The sequence below is a fragment of the Blennius ocellaris genome (genome assembly GCF_963422515.1).
Source record: "Blennius ocellaris genome assembly, chromosome: 14".
NCBI classification, from domain to species: Eukaryota; Metazoa; Chordata; class Actinopteri; order Blenniiformes; family Blenniidae; genus Blennius; species Blennius ocellaris.
In genome coordinates, this window is record NC_137663.1 from 28212801 (window position 1) to 28226037 (window position 13237).

At 53.6% G+C, this 13237-nt stretch overlaps 1 protein-coding gene across 2 annotated transcripts in view; it reads left to right on the plus strand.

Annotated features, from left to right (window-relative positions):
* The window catches only part of sgcd (sarcoglycan, delta (dystrophin-associated glycoprotein)), a 125378-nt gene that overhangs the window by 101153 nt on the left and 10988 nt on the right, over window positions 1–13237 (plus strand). For both annotated transcript variants that reach the window (XM_080508263.1, XM_080508262.1), the window contains one exon: window positions 261–446. In XM_080508263.1, the coding sequence (XP_080364389.1) occupies window positions 261–446 (186 nt within the window). The remainder of the gene's footprint in view (window positions 1–260; window positions 447–13237) is intronic.

Genomic DNA, 13237 nt, shown 5'->3' on the forward strand with positions numbered 1-13237 from the left:
GTTCTTCCGGTCCGGTTGTGGTTCTTCCGGTCCGGTTGTGGTTCTTCCGGTCTGGTTGTGGTCTCCAGACCGTCCCTCAGTCCAGCACCACAGCAGCGTTGAGCAGCCAACAGAGTCTCGGCAGTGAGAGCCAATCAGAGCTCAGAGAAACCAGAATGGACGAACCTGTTCACAGACTAGAAAGTGTCTTCTAGTGCAAGGCGGTGCCGATGGTTCTCCAACATCTGCATGACACTGACGTTGTGCCGGTTCCTCCCCAGATGACCCAGGAACCGTGTTCTCATAGGAACAATGTCCAGAGTGCAGAGAAAGCGCAGGTGTACAAGGTGGGGATCTACGGCTGGAGGAAGCGCTGCCTGTACTTCTTCGTCCTGCTGCTGATGATCCTCATCCTCATCAACCTGGCCCTCACCATCTGGATCCTCAAGGTCATGAACTTCACCATCGTAAGTCCTCCGGAGCTCTGTCTCTGTCTCTGTCTCTGTCTGTCTCTGTCTCTGTCTCTGTCTCTGTCTGTCTCTGTCTCTGTCTCTGTCTCTGTCTCTCTCTGTCTCTGTCTCTGTCTCTGTCTCTGTCTCTCTGTCTCTGTCTCTGTCTCTGTCTCTGTCTCTGTCTCTCTGTCTCTGTCTCTGTCTCTGTCTCTCTCTCTCTGTCTCTGTCTCTGTCTCTGTCTCTGTCTCTGTCTCTGTCTCTGTCTCTCTCTGTCTCTCTGTCTCTGTCTCTGTCTCTGTCTCTGTCTCTGTCTCTGTCTCTCTCTCTCTGTCTCTGTCTCTCTGTCCCTCTGTCCCTCTGTCTCTCTGTCTCTGGCTGTTGTGTTCAGTTGCAGTGTGAACTTGGTATGAATATTTCATGCTGCTGGATAATTCATGCTGGACTCGGAGGTCACGCCTCCATCAGCCTCCATCAGCCTCCATCAGCCTCCATCAGCCTCCATCATTAATGACTGATGTCACGCCTCCATCAGCCTCCATCAGCCTCCATCAGCCTCCATCATTAATGATTGACGTCACGCCTCCATCAGCCTCCATCAGCCTCCATCATTAATGACTGACGTCACGCCTCCATCAGCCTCCATCAGCCTCCATCAGCCTCCATCATTAATGACTGACTACACCTCCATCATCAGATCTTTGCTTGAGGTTTGATTCTGAATTGTTTGTCTGGAGAAACTGAGTGATTGTTCAGATGCTGCCGGTTCGTTAGCATGCCTTGAGCTGCTACAATGCTAATCGCTAGCAGATCATTCCGTGAGACTTCAGAGGAAACTAGAGATCCCAGGACCCTGACCTCCATCCAGGTCCACGGGACATTTGTGTCTCTCGACTCAACGACTCCAGGTTCCACTGGTCTGTGGCTCGTCCTCGTCCTCATCCTCGTCCTCGTCCTCGTCCTCGTCCTCGTTGGACACCCACCATGAGGCTGAAGACCATGTATGACCAGGTTGTGGGTTTGAATCCTGTAATGAACGAATCTCCAAAATGCTAATTTCTACTCTGGTCATTCTGTGAGGACTACTGAGGACTACTGAGGACGTCAGAGCCGCTGTGGTTCAGTTGGTTGCAGGTTCACTTCCCTCATTGACTCTGCAGGGAAAAGCAACCCAGTTCTGATTTTTGACTCCCCAGCGACTCGTGTCGGACCTGTTCTGTTCTGTCCTGTTCTGTTCTGTTCTGTCCTGTTCTGTTCTGTTCTGTCCTGTTCTGTCCTGTTCTGTTCTGTTCTGTCCTGTCCTGTCCTGTCCTGTTCTGTCCTGTTCTGTCCTGTCCTGTCCTGTCCTGTCCTGTTCTGTCCTGTCCTGTCCTGTCCTGTCCTGTCCTGTCCTGTCCTGTCCTGCTCTGTCCTGTCCTGTCCTGTCCTGTCCTGTCCTGTCCTATCCTGTCCTGTCCTGTCCTGTCCTGTCCTGTCCTGTCCTGTCCTGTCCTGTCCTGTCCTGTCCTGTTCTGTTCTGTCCTGTTCTGTTCTGTTCTGTTCTGTTCTGTTCTGTCCTGTTCTGTCCTGTTCTGTTCTGTTCTGTCCTGTTCTGTCCTGTTCTGTTCTGTTCTGTCCTGTTCTGTTCTGTTCTGTCCTGTCCTGTCCTGTTCTGTCCTGTTCTGTCCTGTCCTGTCCTGTCCTGTCCTGCTCTGTCCTGTCCTGTCCTGTCCTGTCCTGTCCTGTTAAAGCGCTGATTCCTTTGTCCACACCAGACCCCAGCCTCGTCCCTATGTGCTTCCTCCTTGGATGTTTTTCATCTTATTACGTACAACTGCTTCATCACTGCCGTCATGGAGGGAAAATGCTAAAAGCTGTTAAAAGCTTCTTGTCCTTCTTCTCTCCCTCATGTTGTCTGATGTCGGCTCGTATTGAACACCCACAGATATGCAGTAGAACTAAACTCGCTCACCTTTTAACTTTCTTTATTTGAAGCATTTGTTTTATGGTTGGAACATCATTTCTACCCAGGCGGAGATTTGAGTTGGTCTTTATGGAGGTGTGTGGGTTTTACTTTGTTTGGGCTGGAAACAGTGAGTCCTATCTGGCAACCCGTGCTGACCGGGCAGAAACAGTGAGTCCTATCTGGCAACCCGTGCTGACCGGGCAGAAACAGTGAGTCCTATCTGGCAACCCGTGCTGACCGGGCAGAAACAGTGAGTCCTATCTGGCAACCCGTGCTGACCGGGCAGAAACAGTGAGTCCTATCTGGCAACCCGTGCTGACCGGGCAGAAACAGTGAGTCCTATCTGGCAACCCGTGCTGACCGGGCAGAAACAGTGAGTCCTATCTGGCAACCCGTGCTGACCGGGCAGAAACAGTGAGTCCTATCTGGCAACCCGGTGCTGACCGGGCAGAAACAGTGAGTCCTATCTGGCAACCCGGTGCTGACCGGGCAGAAACAGTGAGTCCTATCTGGCAACCCGGTGCTGACCGGGCAGAAACAGTGAGTCCTATCTGGCAACCCGTGCTGACCGGGCAGAAACAGTGAGTCCTATCTGGCAACCCGTGCTCGTCTGCGCTCTGGAGCCTACAAACATCCGGTCCGATCACATTCACACGGCCGGAAATCAGATCCCAGGAAAAAAATCTGAACTGAGCATCAAGACCTGCGGGGTGAACGCCGCCAAAGTGCCCCTGAGCAAGACACAGAGTCGCTTGGAGGGGAGGCACTGAGCGCCTCCTGGTGGGCAAGTGTGAAGGTGTGGGAATGGGTGAATGTGATCAGCACTGGGAAGCTCTTCACCGTCCTGGAGGCCCTGGAGGACCCTGGAGGACCCTGGAGGACCCTGGAGGACCTGGTTCTGCAGTCCGGTGCAGTGGAGGGTTGGGGGGGGGCGACCCCCAGCAGCATGTCGACCCCCCCCCCCCCATCCAGGCACAAAACAAAGATAAAACACATCATATTCTCATCGATCGGCGGTGTTTTCATTGAGACTTGTTCAAGTCCGTCCTGAAGCCGTCGTCTCCGTCGTTCTAGAACGAGCTAAAGCACCGAGTCTTTTCGTTGTTTGGCAGTTTGCCGTAAAGACTCGGAGTCCACAAACACCCGGCCGCCCTGCTGGAATTGCCGGCGACAGTGACAGCAGGAAGAGCAGCCAATTTCCCGCTGATTGCAGGCTGACAACCCCTCCACCCTCACCACCCCCACCCCCACCCTCACCACCCCCACCCCCACCCTCACCACCCCCACCCTCACCACCCCACCACCTCCCCACCCCCACCACCCCACCACCTCCCCACCCCCACCCTCACCACCCCCACCCCCACCCTCACCACCCCCACCCTCACCACCCCACCACCTCCCCACCCCCACCACCCCACCACCTCCCCACCCCCACCCTCACCACCCCCACCCTCACCACCCCACCACCCCCACCCCCCCAGGCTACATTGATAAGCTTTCATGGGTTTCATTGGAGGAGGAGGAAAGTGGGGGGAGAAGAGGCAGACAAAGAGAAGCTGAAGTGATGAGGAGGAGGAGCTGATGGCTGTGATGATGATGACGATGATGATGATGATGATGATGATGATGATGATGATGACGATGACGATGATGATGATGATGATGATGATGATGATGATGATGATGATGATGATGATGATGATGATGACTGCAGCTAAAAGAACAATATCACACTCCTTCTCTCCTCCACTGCCCGACGTTCTGCTGAATGAGCTGGAGATGTTTCTCTCCACTCTGGACTTGATTTGTCTTCTGGACTTGATTTGTCTTCGTGGTCCAACCAGAGGGACACAGTCGTGTCCTTTGGATTCAAATGATCATATCTAGACATCGTTTACACTAAGTTGGACATTTACGGGTTATTCAGAGAATTTCTAGCACTTTGGAGTACAACCCTTCCACTACTTGCCGATACCGGGTGCCGATACCGGGTACCGATACCGGGTACCGATACCGGGTACCAATACCGGGTACCGATACCAGGTACCGATACCAGGTACCAATACCAGTACCTCTTAAATGTCATGAAGCCTAATTTACACTCCAGACTCAAACGACGCGTTGAGGCGCTGCGTGGCCGTGAACCACTCCTCAACGCCTCTACTGAGCATGTGCAGAAAAAAGAGTTACTACAGCCATGGTGACCAGGTCCAGGAGCAGGACCAGGTCCAGGAGCAGGACCAGGTGCAGGAGCAGGAGCAGGACCAGATTCAGTGCTTCAGAGAGTCTGAGCGTTTTTGTAAAGTTCCACCTTTGAAGCCATTTTCAAAAATTTCAGTTTTCAGTGACTCTGAGCTTCGTTGTCATGGAAACAGACCCTCAAAACATGATCAAAGTATTATTTTTAAATCTGATGGAGAGTCTGCAGGAGGTGCAGGACAACTAGTCCCACAACGTCCAGGACTCGTCGTCATACGATCAAAACACGTGTCGAGTTCTGCAGGAATCCTGGTCTGGACGGGTCGGACAGGAGACGTGGTGAGGACAGGAGACGTGGCGAGGACAGGAGACATGATGAGGACAGGAGACGTGGTGAGGACAGGAGACGTGGTGAGGACAGGAGACGTGATGAGGACAGGAGACATGATGAGGACAGGAGACGTGGCGAGGACAGGAGACATGATGAGGACAGGAGACGTGGTGAGGACAGGAGACGTGGTGAGGACAGGAGACATGATGAGGACAGGAGACGTGGTGAGGACAGGGGACATGGTGAGGACAGATCGGTCTTCTCTCCCATTATCAGTTCATCCTTCGCTGAATCCAAACAGACGGAATAAGAATCGGCTGCCGATTCTAAACTGTTGTTGAGACCAGAGGTAAGGGTCCTCGTTGGGGACAATTAAAGTGTCCAGCTGCAGTGAGAGAGAGAGAGAGAGAGAGAGAGAGAGAGAGAGAGAGAGAGAGAGAGAGAGAGAGAGAGAGAGAGAGAGAGAGAGACGAGGACAGAGGAGGTGACGACCCATCAGTTGTTCTCACAGGATAAAATAAAAACGATAAAGTGGTTCTGGGTTCTCGGGGAACCGTGATCCTGCGGAACCTTGTAGATCTTCAGCTCACTGCTCCACATTGTCCACACGGTGGACGTCTTGGTCTCTACGGCCTCTGACGGTGGGACGTCTTGGTCTCTACGGCCTCTGACGGCGAGACGTCTTGGTCTCTACGGCCTCTGACGGCGAGACGTCTTGGTCTCTACGGCCTCTGACGGCGGGACGTCTTGGTCTCTACGGCCTCTGACGGCGGGACGTCTTGGTCTCTACGGCCTCTGACGGCGGGACGTCTTGGTCTCTACGGCCTCTGACGGTGGACGTCTTGGTCTCTACGGCCTCTGACGGCGGGACGTCTTGGTCTCTACGGCCTCTGACGGTGGACGTCTTGGTCTCTACGGCCTCTGACGGCGGGACGTCTTGGTCTCTACGGCCTCTGACGGTGGACGTCTTGGTCTCTACGGCCTCTGACGGCGGGACGTCTTGGTCTCTACGGCCTCTGACGGTGGACGTCTTGGTCTCTACGGCCTCTGACGGTGGACGTCTTGGTCTCTACGGCCTCTGACGGCGGGACGTCTTCGTCTCTACGGCCTCTGACGGCGGGACGTCTTGGTCTCTACGGCCTCTGACGGTGGACGTCTTGGTCTCTACGGCCTCTGACGGCGGGACGTCTTGGTCTCTACGGCCTCTGACGGCGGGACGTCTTGGTCTCTACGGCCTCTGACGGTGGACGTCTTGGTCTCTACGGCCTCTGACGGCGGGACGTCTTCGTCTCTACGGCCTCTGACGGTGGACGTCTTCGTCTCTACGGCCTCTGACGGCGGGACGTCTTGGTCTCTACGGCCTCTGACGGCGGGACGTCTTGGTCTCTACGGCCTCTGACGGTGGACGTCTTGGTCTCTACGGCCTCTGACGGCGGGACGTCTTGGTCTCTACGGCCTCTGACGGCGGGACGTCTTGGTCTCTACGGCCTCTGACGGCGGGACGTCTTGGTCTCTACGGCCTCTGACGGCGGGACGTCTTGGTCTCTACGGCCTCTGACGGTGGACGTCTTGGTCTCTACGGCCTCTGACGGCGGGACGTCTTCGTCTCTACGGCCTCTGACGGCGGGACGTCTTCGTCTCTACGGCCTCTGACGGTGGACGTCTTGGTCTCTACGGCCTCTGACGGTGGACGTCTTGGTCTCTACGGCCTCTGACGGCGGGACGTCTTGGTCTCTACGGCCTCTGACGGCGGGACGTCTTGGTCTCTACGGCCTCTGACGGTGGACGTCTTGGTCTCTACGGCCTCTGACGGCGGGACGTCTTGGTCTCTACGGCCTCTGACGGTGGACGTCTTGGTCTCTACGGCCTCTGACGGTGGACGTCTTGGTCTCTACGGCCTCTGACGGCGGGACGTCTTGGTCTCTACGGCCTCTGACGGCGGGACGTCTTGGTCTCTACGGCCTCTGACGGTGGACGTCTTGGTCTCTACGGCCTCTGACGGCGGGACGTCTTCGTCTCTACGGCCTCTGACGGCGGGACGTCTTCGTCTCTACGGCCTCTGACGGTGGACGTCTTGGTCTCTACGGCCTCTGACGGTGGACGTCTTGGTCTCTACGGCCTCTGACGGCGGGACGTCTTGGTCTCTACGGCCTCTGACGGCGGGACGTCTTGGTCTCTACGGCCTCTGACGGTGGACGTCTTGGTCTCTACGGCCTCTGACGGCGGGACGTCTTGGTCTCTACGGCCTCTGACGGCGGGACGTCTTGGTCTCTACGGCCTCTGACGGTGGACGTCTTGGTCTCTACGGCCTCTGACGGCGGGACGTCTTCGTCTCTACGGCCTCTGACGGCGGGACGTCTTCGTCTCTACGGCCTCTGACGGCGGACGTCTTGGTCTCTACGGCCTCTGACGGCGGGACGTCTTCGTCTCTACGGCCTCTGACGGCGGGACGTCTTCGTCTCTACGGCCTCTGACGGCGGGACGTCTTCGTCTCTACGGCCTCTGACGGTGGACGTCTTGGTCTCTACGGCCTCTGACGGCGGGACGTCTTTGTCTCTACGGCCTCTGACAGCGGGACGTCTTCGTCTCTACGGCCTCTGGAGTTTCTCTTCATGTTGTTACTTTTAGTCCGACTCGTCAGAACCAGACGGAAATGTTCTGGTGGGGTCATCAGCAGGGTCAATACCGTGTGTGTGTGTGTGTGTGTGTGTGTGTGTGTGTGTGTGTGTGTGTGTGTGTGTGTGTGTGTGTGTGTGTGTGTGTGTGTGTGTGTGTGTGTGTGTGTGTGTGTGTGTGTGTGTGTGTGTGTGTGTGTGTGTGTGTGTGTGTGTGTGTTGAACAAAAAGAAGCCCAATAAAACGTTAAGCTACCAGATAACGAGCCGTCCTAGGAAGAAACTTTGTGACATTGTGACTGAGCGGACTGAGCGTGCTCAGAGAGCGCGTGCTCAGGGTGAGCGGACTGAGCGGACTGAGCGTGCTCAGGGTGAGCGGACTGAGCGGACTGAGCGTGCTCAGGGTGAGCGGACTGAGCGTGCTCAGAGTGTTCAGAGTGGATTCTGACAGTTCTCGATCAGGGATTTGGGAGGTTCTACGAAGGCCCCTCGTCTTTTTCCTCACTTCCGTTCCAGAAGTGGTTCTGTGATGCGATCTGGTCTGCAGTCAGACTGGAGGAATCGATCTCCAGACCGTTGTCATTCTGCTTCTCACCACTCTCTTCCTGTTGCCTTGTGTTGGTACGGAGCGGTACGGAGCGGTACGGAGCGGTACGGAGCGGTACGGAGCGGTACGGAGCGGTACGGAGCGGTACGGAGATGTACGGAGCGGTACGGAGATGTACGGAGCGGTACGGAGCGGTACGGAGCGGTACGGAGCGGTACGGAGATGTACGGAGCGGTACGGAGCGGTACGGAGCGGTACGGAGCGGTACGGAGATGTACGGAGCGGTACGGAGATGTACGGAGCGGTACGGAGCGGTACGGAGCGGTACGGAGATGTACGGAGCGGTACGGAGCGGTACGGAGCGGTACGGAGCGGTACGGAGATGTACGGAGCGGTACGGAGATGTACGGAGCGGTACGGAGCGGTACGGAGCGGTACGGAGATGTACGGAGCGGTACGGAGATGTACGGAGCGGTACGGAGCGGTACGGAGATGTACGGAGCGGTACGGAGATGTACGGAGATGTACGGAGATGTACGGAGCGGTACGGAGCGGTACGGAGATGTACGGAGCGGTACGGAGCGGTACGGAGCGGTACGGAGCGGTACGGAGATGTACGGAGCGGTACGGAGATGTACGGAGATGTACGGAGATGTACGGAGCGGTACGGAGCGGTACGGAGCGGTACGGCTGCTCCCCGGGAAACCGTCTGGAAGCTTCACCTTCCCTCAGAGACGCTCTTCTCCAGGTTCTGACACTTTTACAAGCTGAATAATGAATCTAGAACTCAGGAACGTTTTTACTGCCGTATCTCGTCACGTGAGCTCAAACAGACCGGCGTCACAAGTTTCTACTTTCTTTACTTCCTTTGTTTCCCGGAGGGCGAGGAGCAGAGGGTGGCCACACTGCTGGAACATTGTGGTTCCTGAGTGGGAGTCGTTCTCCGGGCCAGCAGCTGACGCCTCTCAGCACCACGAGGAACCAGTTCAGGACCAGTTCAGGACCCGAGCAGGAAGCAGCACACTTTCAGTATTTTAGAAAGGGAATTGAAGGATATGGAGAGGTCGGACATCGACTTTGTGCTGAGGAAGGAAATAAAGCGACGTTCCTGTTGATGAGGAAGGAAATAAAGCGACGTTCCTGTTGATCAGGAAGGAAATAAAGCGACGTTCCTGTTGATCAGGAAGGAAATAAAGCGACGTTCCTGTTGATCAGGAAGGAAATAAAGCGACGTTCCTGTTGATGAGGAAGGAAATAAAGCGACGTTCCTGTTGATGAGGAAGGAAATAAAGCGACGTTCCTGTTGATCAGGAAGGAAATAAAGCGACGTTCCTGTTGATCAGGAAGGAAATAAAGCGACGTTCCTGTTGATCAGGAAGGAAATAAAGCGACGTTCCTGTTGATCAGGAAGGAAATAAAGCGACGTTCCTGTTGATCAGGAAGGAAATAAAGCGACGTTCCTGTTGATCAGGAAGGAAATAAAGCGACGTTCCTGTTGATCAGGAAGGAAATAAAGCGACGTTCCTGTTGATCAGGAAGGAAATAAAGCGACGTTCCTGTTGATCAGGAAGGAAATAAAGCGACGTTCCTGTTGATCAGGAAGGAAATAAAGCGACGTTCCTGTTGATGAGGATCAACGAGGTTGGATGAAGCAGGAACTTCATGAATAGTGTGACGTCCTGAAACGTCCCTTCGCCTGCTGCTGCTCACTTTCTCTCAAACTCACAATGTTGAAATGAAACAACATGTTGTGCTCGTTCTTCAGATCAGTGGGTTTTTGATATTTGTTAAAATAGTCAATCTTTCACGATGTTTCGGCTTCTTTGCTTCTGAAAGTATTTCTCGTTTCCAATTGAAAGAAATTAAACTGAGACAGGAACTTTGAATCCCATGAATTATTGTTGTTGTTGTCGTCTTTGAATTTTGTCGACTCAGCACTTCAAGAGGAATTTAAAATCATTGCTCAGTCAAATGATGATGGAGTGAATCCTGTCATTTCATTCATGTGATCATAATTCAGTCTGAATTCAGAGACAAAATCGGAATCAGGAGTTTGAAAGTTTGTTTTCAAGCAGAAATGACGGAACAACGTTTTTGGGATCAGACGTCACTTTGAACGACGTCGGCTTGACGACCAGACATTTCCTGGAAAAACTCCTTTTAATCGACACGCGTTTCCATGGCTACCGTAAACAAGACAACAAGGCCGATCCCAGATCAGCTCTAGCGTCCTGCAGGGTTTATCTCTGGGTTTTATGATTCCATTGATTTGACAGTTTTCATGAGCCTCCTGCAGCCTCGTTGCTTTGATTATTTATTGATCAGGTTTATGGAGGCTGGAAATCTGCAGATGAACGTCTCGTTTGGGAAAAATAAAACTGAACAATAAACAGTGTTTGTGTCCGGAGCAGCCGGAGACTCCAGGAACCCCGAAGAGCATCGACTGAAGAACACTTCTGTGAACTGCAGCGGCTCAGACTCGGACTCAGACTCAGGCTCAGGCTCAGACTCAGAGTCAGGCTCAGGCTCAGGCTCAGGCTCAGGCTCAGGCTCAGACTCAGAGTCAGGCTCAGGCTCAGGCTCAGGCTCAGGCTCAGGCTCAGACTCAGGCTCAGGCTCAGGCTCAGGCTCAGGCTCAGGCTCAGACTCAGTCAGGCTCAGGCTCAGAGTCAGGCTCAGAGTCAGGCTCAGACTCCGACTCAGACTCAGGCTCAGACTCAGACTCAGGCTCGGGCTCAGAGTCAGGCTCAGACTCAGACTCAGACTCAGGCTCAGACTCAGGCTCAGACTCAGGCTCAGGCTGAGACTCAGACTCAGACTCAGACTCAGGCTCAGAGTCAGGCTCAGACTCAGGCTCAGGCTCAGGCTCAGACTCAGACTCAGACTCAGACTCAGACTCCCCACCAGTCTTACCAAACATACTTTAACAACAATGGATGTTAAGATTTCCCTCCATGTGTCTCGGAACATTTCAACATTTATTTCTATGAACATTGAGTAGAATTTCACAAGTTCTGGAACTCTGACATGTTGAAGAGCTTTGACACGTTCCGGAACTTTTCCTAAAGCCGGAATGAATTCTTCCACTTTCACACTTTGTAGGCCTTGACAGGGTTTGAACTTCAACACTCTGGAACCTCAAACCTTGTAGAACAAATCCTAGAACTCTCACGAATGGTAGGAATGGAAGAAACTCCTGAAGTCTCACATACCAGAGAACTAGAACTCTCTCAAACTCTAGAACTCTCTCAAACTCCGGAACTCTCTCACACTCTAGAACTCTCTCAAACTCTGGAACTCTCTCAAACTCTGGAACTCTCTCAAACTCTACAACTGAGACAGACTCTAGAACTGTAGCTCACCCTAGAACTCAGTGTGTAGAACTCTGACAGTCTCTTCCAGAAGGTTCCATGTCAACGTTAAACATCTTTCCCTTTGGATTCTGTGAACTTGTCAGAAGATTGTGAAACTTAATCAGTTCATCTTGTATCATCAGGGAAATTGATCAACTAGAGAGGAAACGAAAAAAATCTATGAATTTGTAAAAACAAGATAAAATAAATTAAACTGGAAGAAAAACATGTAAACAAACGTAAAATATATAAACATGGTTGTGAAAATACTAAAATGGTGCATTAAAATGAACCTAAATAAACAGAATTATGTACTAATAAGTGTATTTTTTCGGGTCCTTGACGTCGTCGTGACATTTCTTAACGTTGTTTCTTGAACACGTCTTTGTTTCTGAGGAATCTTCTCTCCATGTTTCCGTCTGGTTCTCGGTCTTTTGTCGGATCGATGAGTCATCGACTGATCAGGCTCCCATTGCGTCCGCCCAGCGGGGGGTCCGGCAGCACTCGGTAGGGGTCCGTGGAGGAAAAGGAGCTGGTGTTTGTATAACCAATGTTCAGATGAAAGGCGCTTCAACACCTTCCTGTCTCTTGTGGTCGTCTGAGGTTTGTCTTCTGCTTCTTGGAACTCGACGGTCTCAGACTCTCGGTGACGATCGGATACGACGGTTCTTCTGGACGGTCTCAGACTCTCAGTGTTTCTCATGACGATCGGATACGACGGTTCTTCTGGACGGTCTCAGACTCTCGGTGACGATTGGATACGACGGTTCTTCTGTTGGGGTTTCTGACTAACGAACAAACTGACCAACCCTACTTTCTTTATCCTCTTGGGGAAATTCCTACTCCACATGGACATTCCTAATCTCGGATGTGGAGGTACGGCCACATGGCAGATGGAGGGAGCGGGGGGGGTCAAAGGTCATGCCCGGGGTTCCACAGTGGTGACGGTCCACAGTGGTGAGGATCCACAGTGGTGAGGGTCCACAGTGGTGAGGATCCACAGTGGTGAGGGTCCACAGTGGTGATGGTCCACAGTGGTGAGGATCCACAGTGGTGAGGGTCCACAGTGGTGAGGGTCCACAGTGGTGATGGTCCACAGTGGTGACGGTCCACAGTGGTGATGGTCCACAGCGGTGAGGATCCACAGTGGTGAGGATCCACAGTGGTGAGGGTCCACAGTGGTGAGGATCCACAGTGGTGACGGTCCACAGTGGTGAGGGTCCACAGTGGTGATGGTCCACAGTGGTGACAGTCCACAGTGGTGATGGTCCACAGCGGTGAGGATCCACAGTGGTGAGGATCCACAGTGGTGAGGGTCCACAGTGGTGAGGATCCACAGTGGTGACGGTCCACAGTGGTGAGGATCCACAGTGGTGATGGTCCACAGTGGTGAGGGTCCACAGTGGTGAGGATCCACAGTGGTGACGGTCCACAGTGGTGAGGATCCACAGTGGTGACGGTCCACAGTGGTGAGGGTCCACAGTGGTGATGGTCCACAGTGGTGACGGTCCACAGTGGTGATGGTCCACAGCGGTGAGGATCCACAGTGGTGAGGATCCACAGTGGTGAGGGTCCACAGTGGTGAGGATCCACAGTGGTGAGGGTCCACAGTGGTGAGGGTCCACAGTGGTGATGGTCCACAGTGGTGACAGTCCACAGTGGTGATGGTCCACAGCGGTGAGGATCCACAGTGGTGAGGATCCACAGTGGTGAGGGTCCACAGTGGTGAGGATCCACAGTGGTGACGGTCCACAGTGGTGAGGATCCACAGTGGTGATGGTCCACAGTGGTGAGGGTCCACAGTGGTGAGGATCCACAG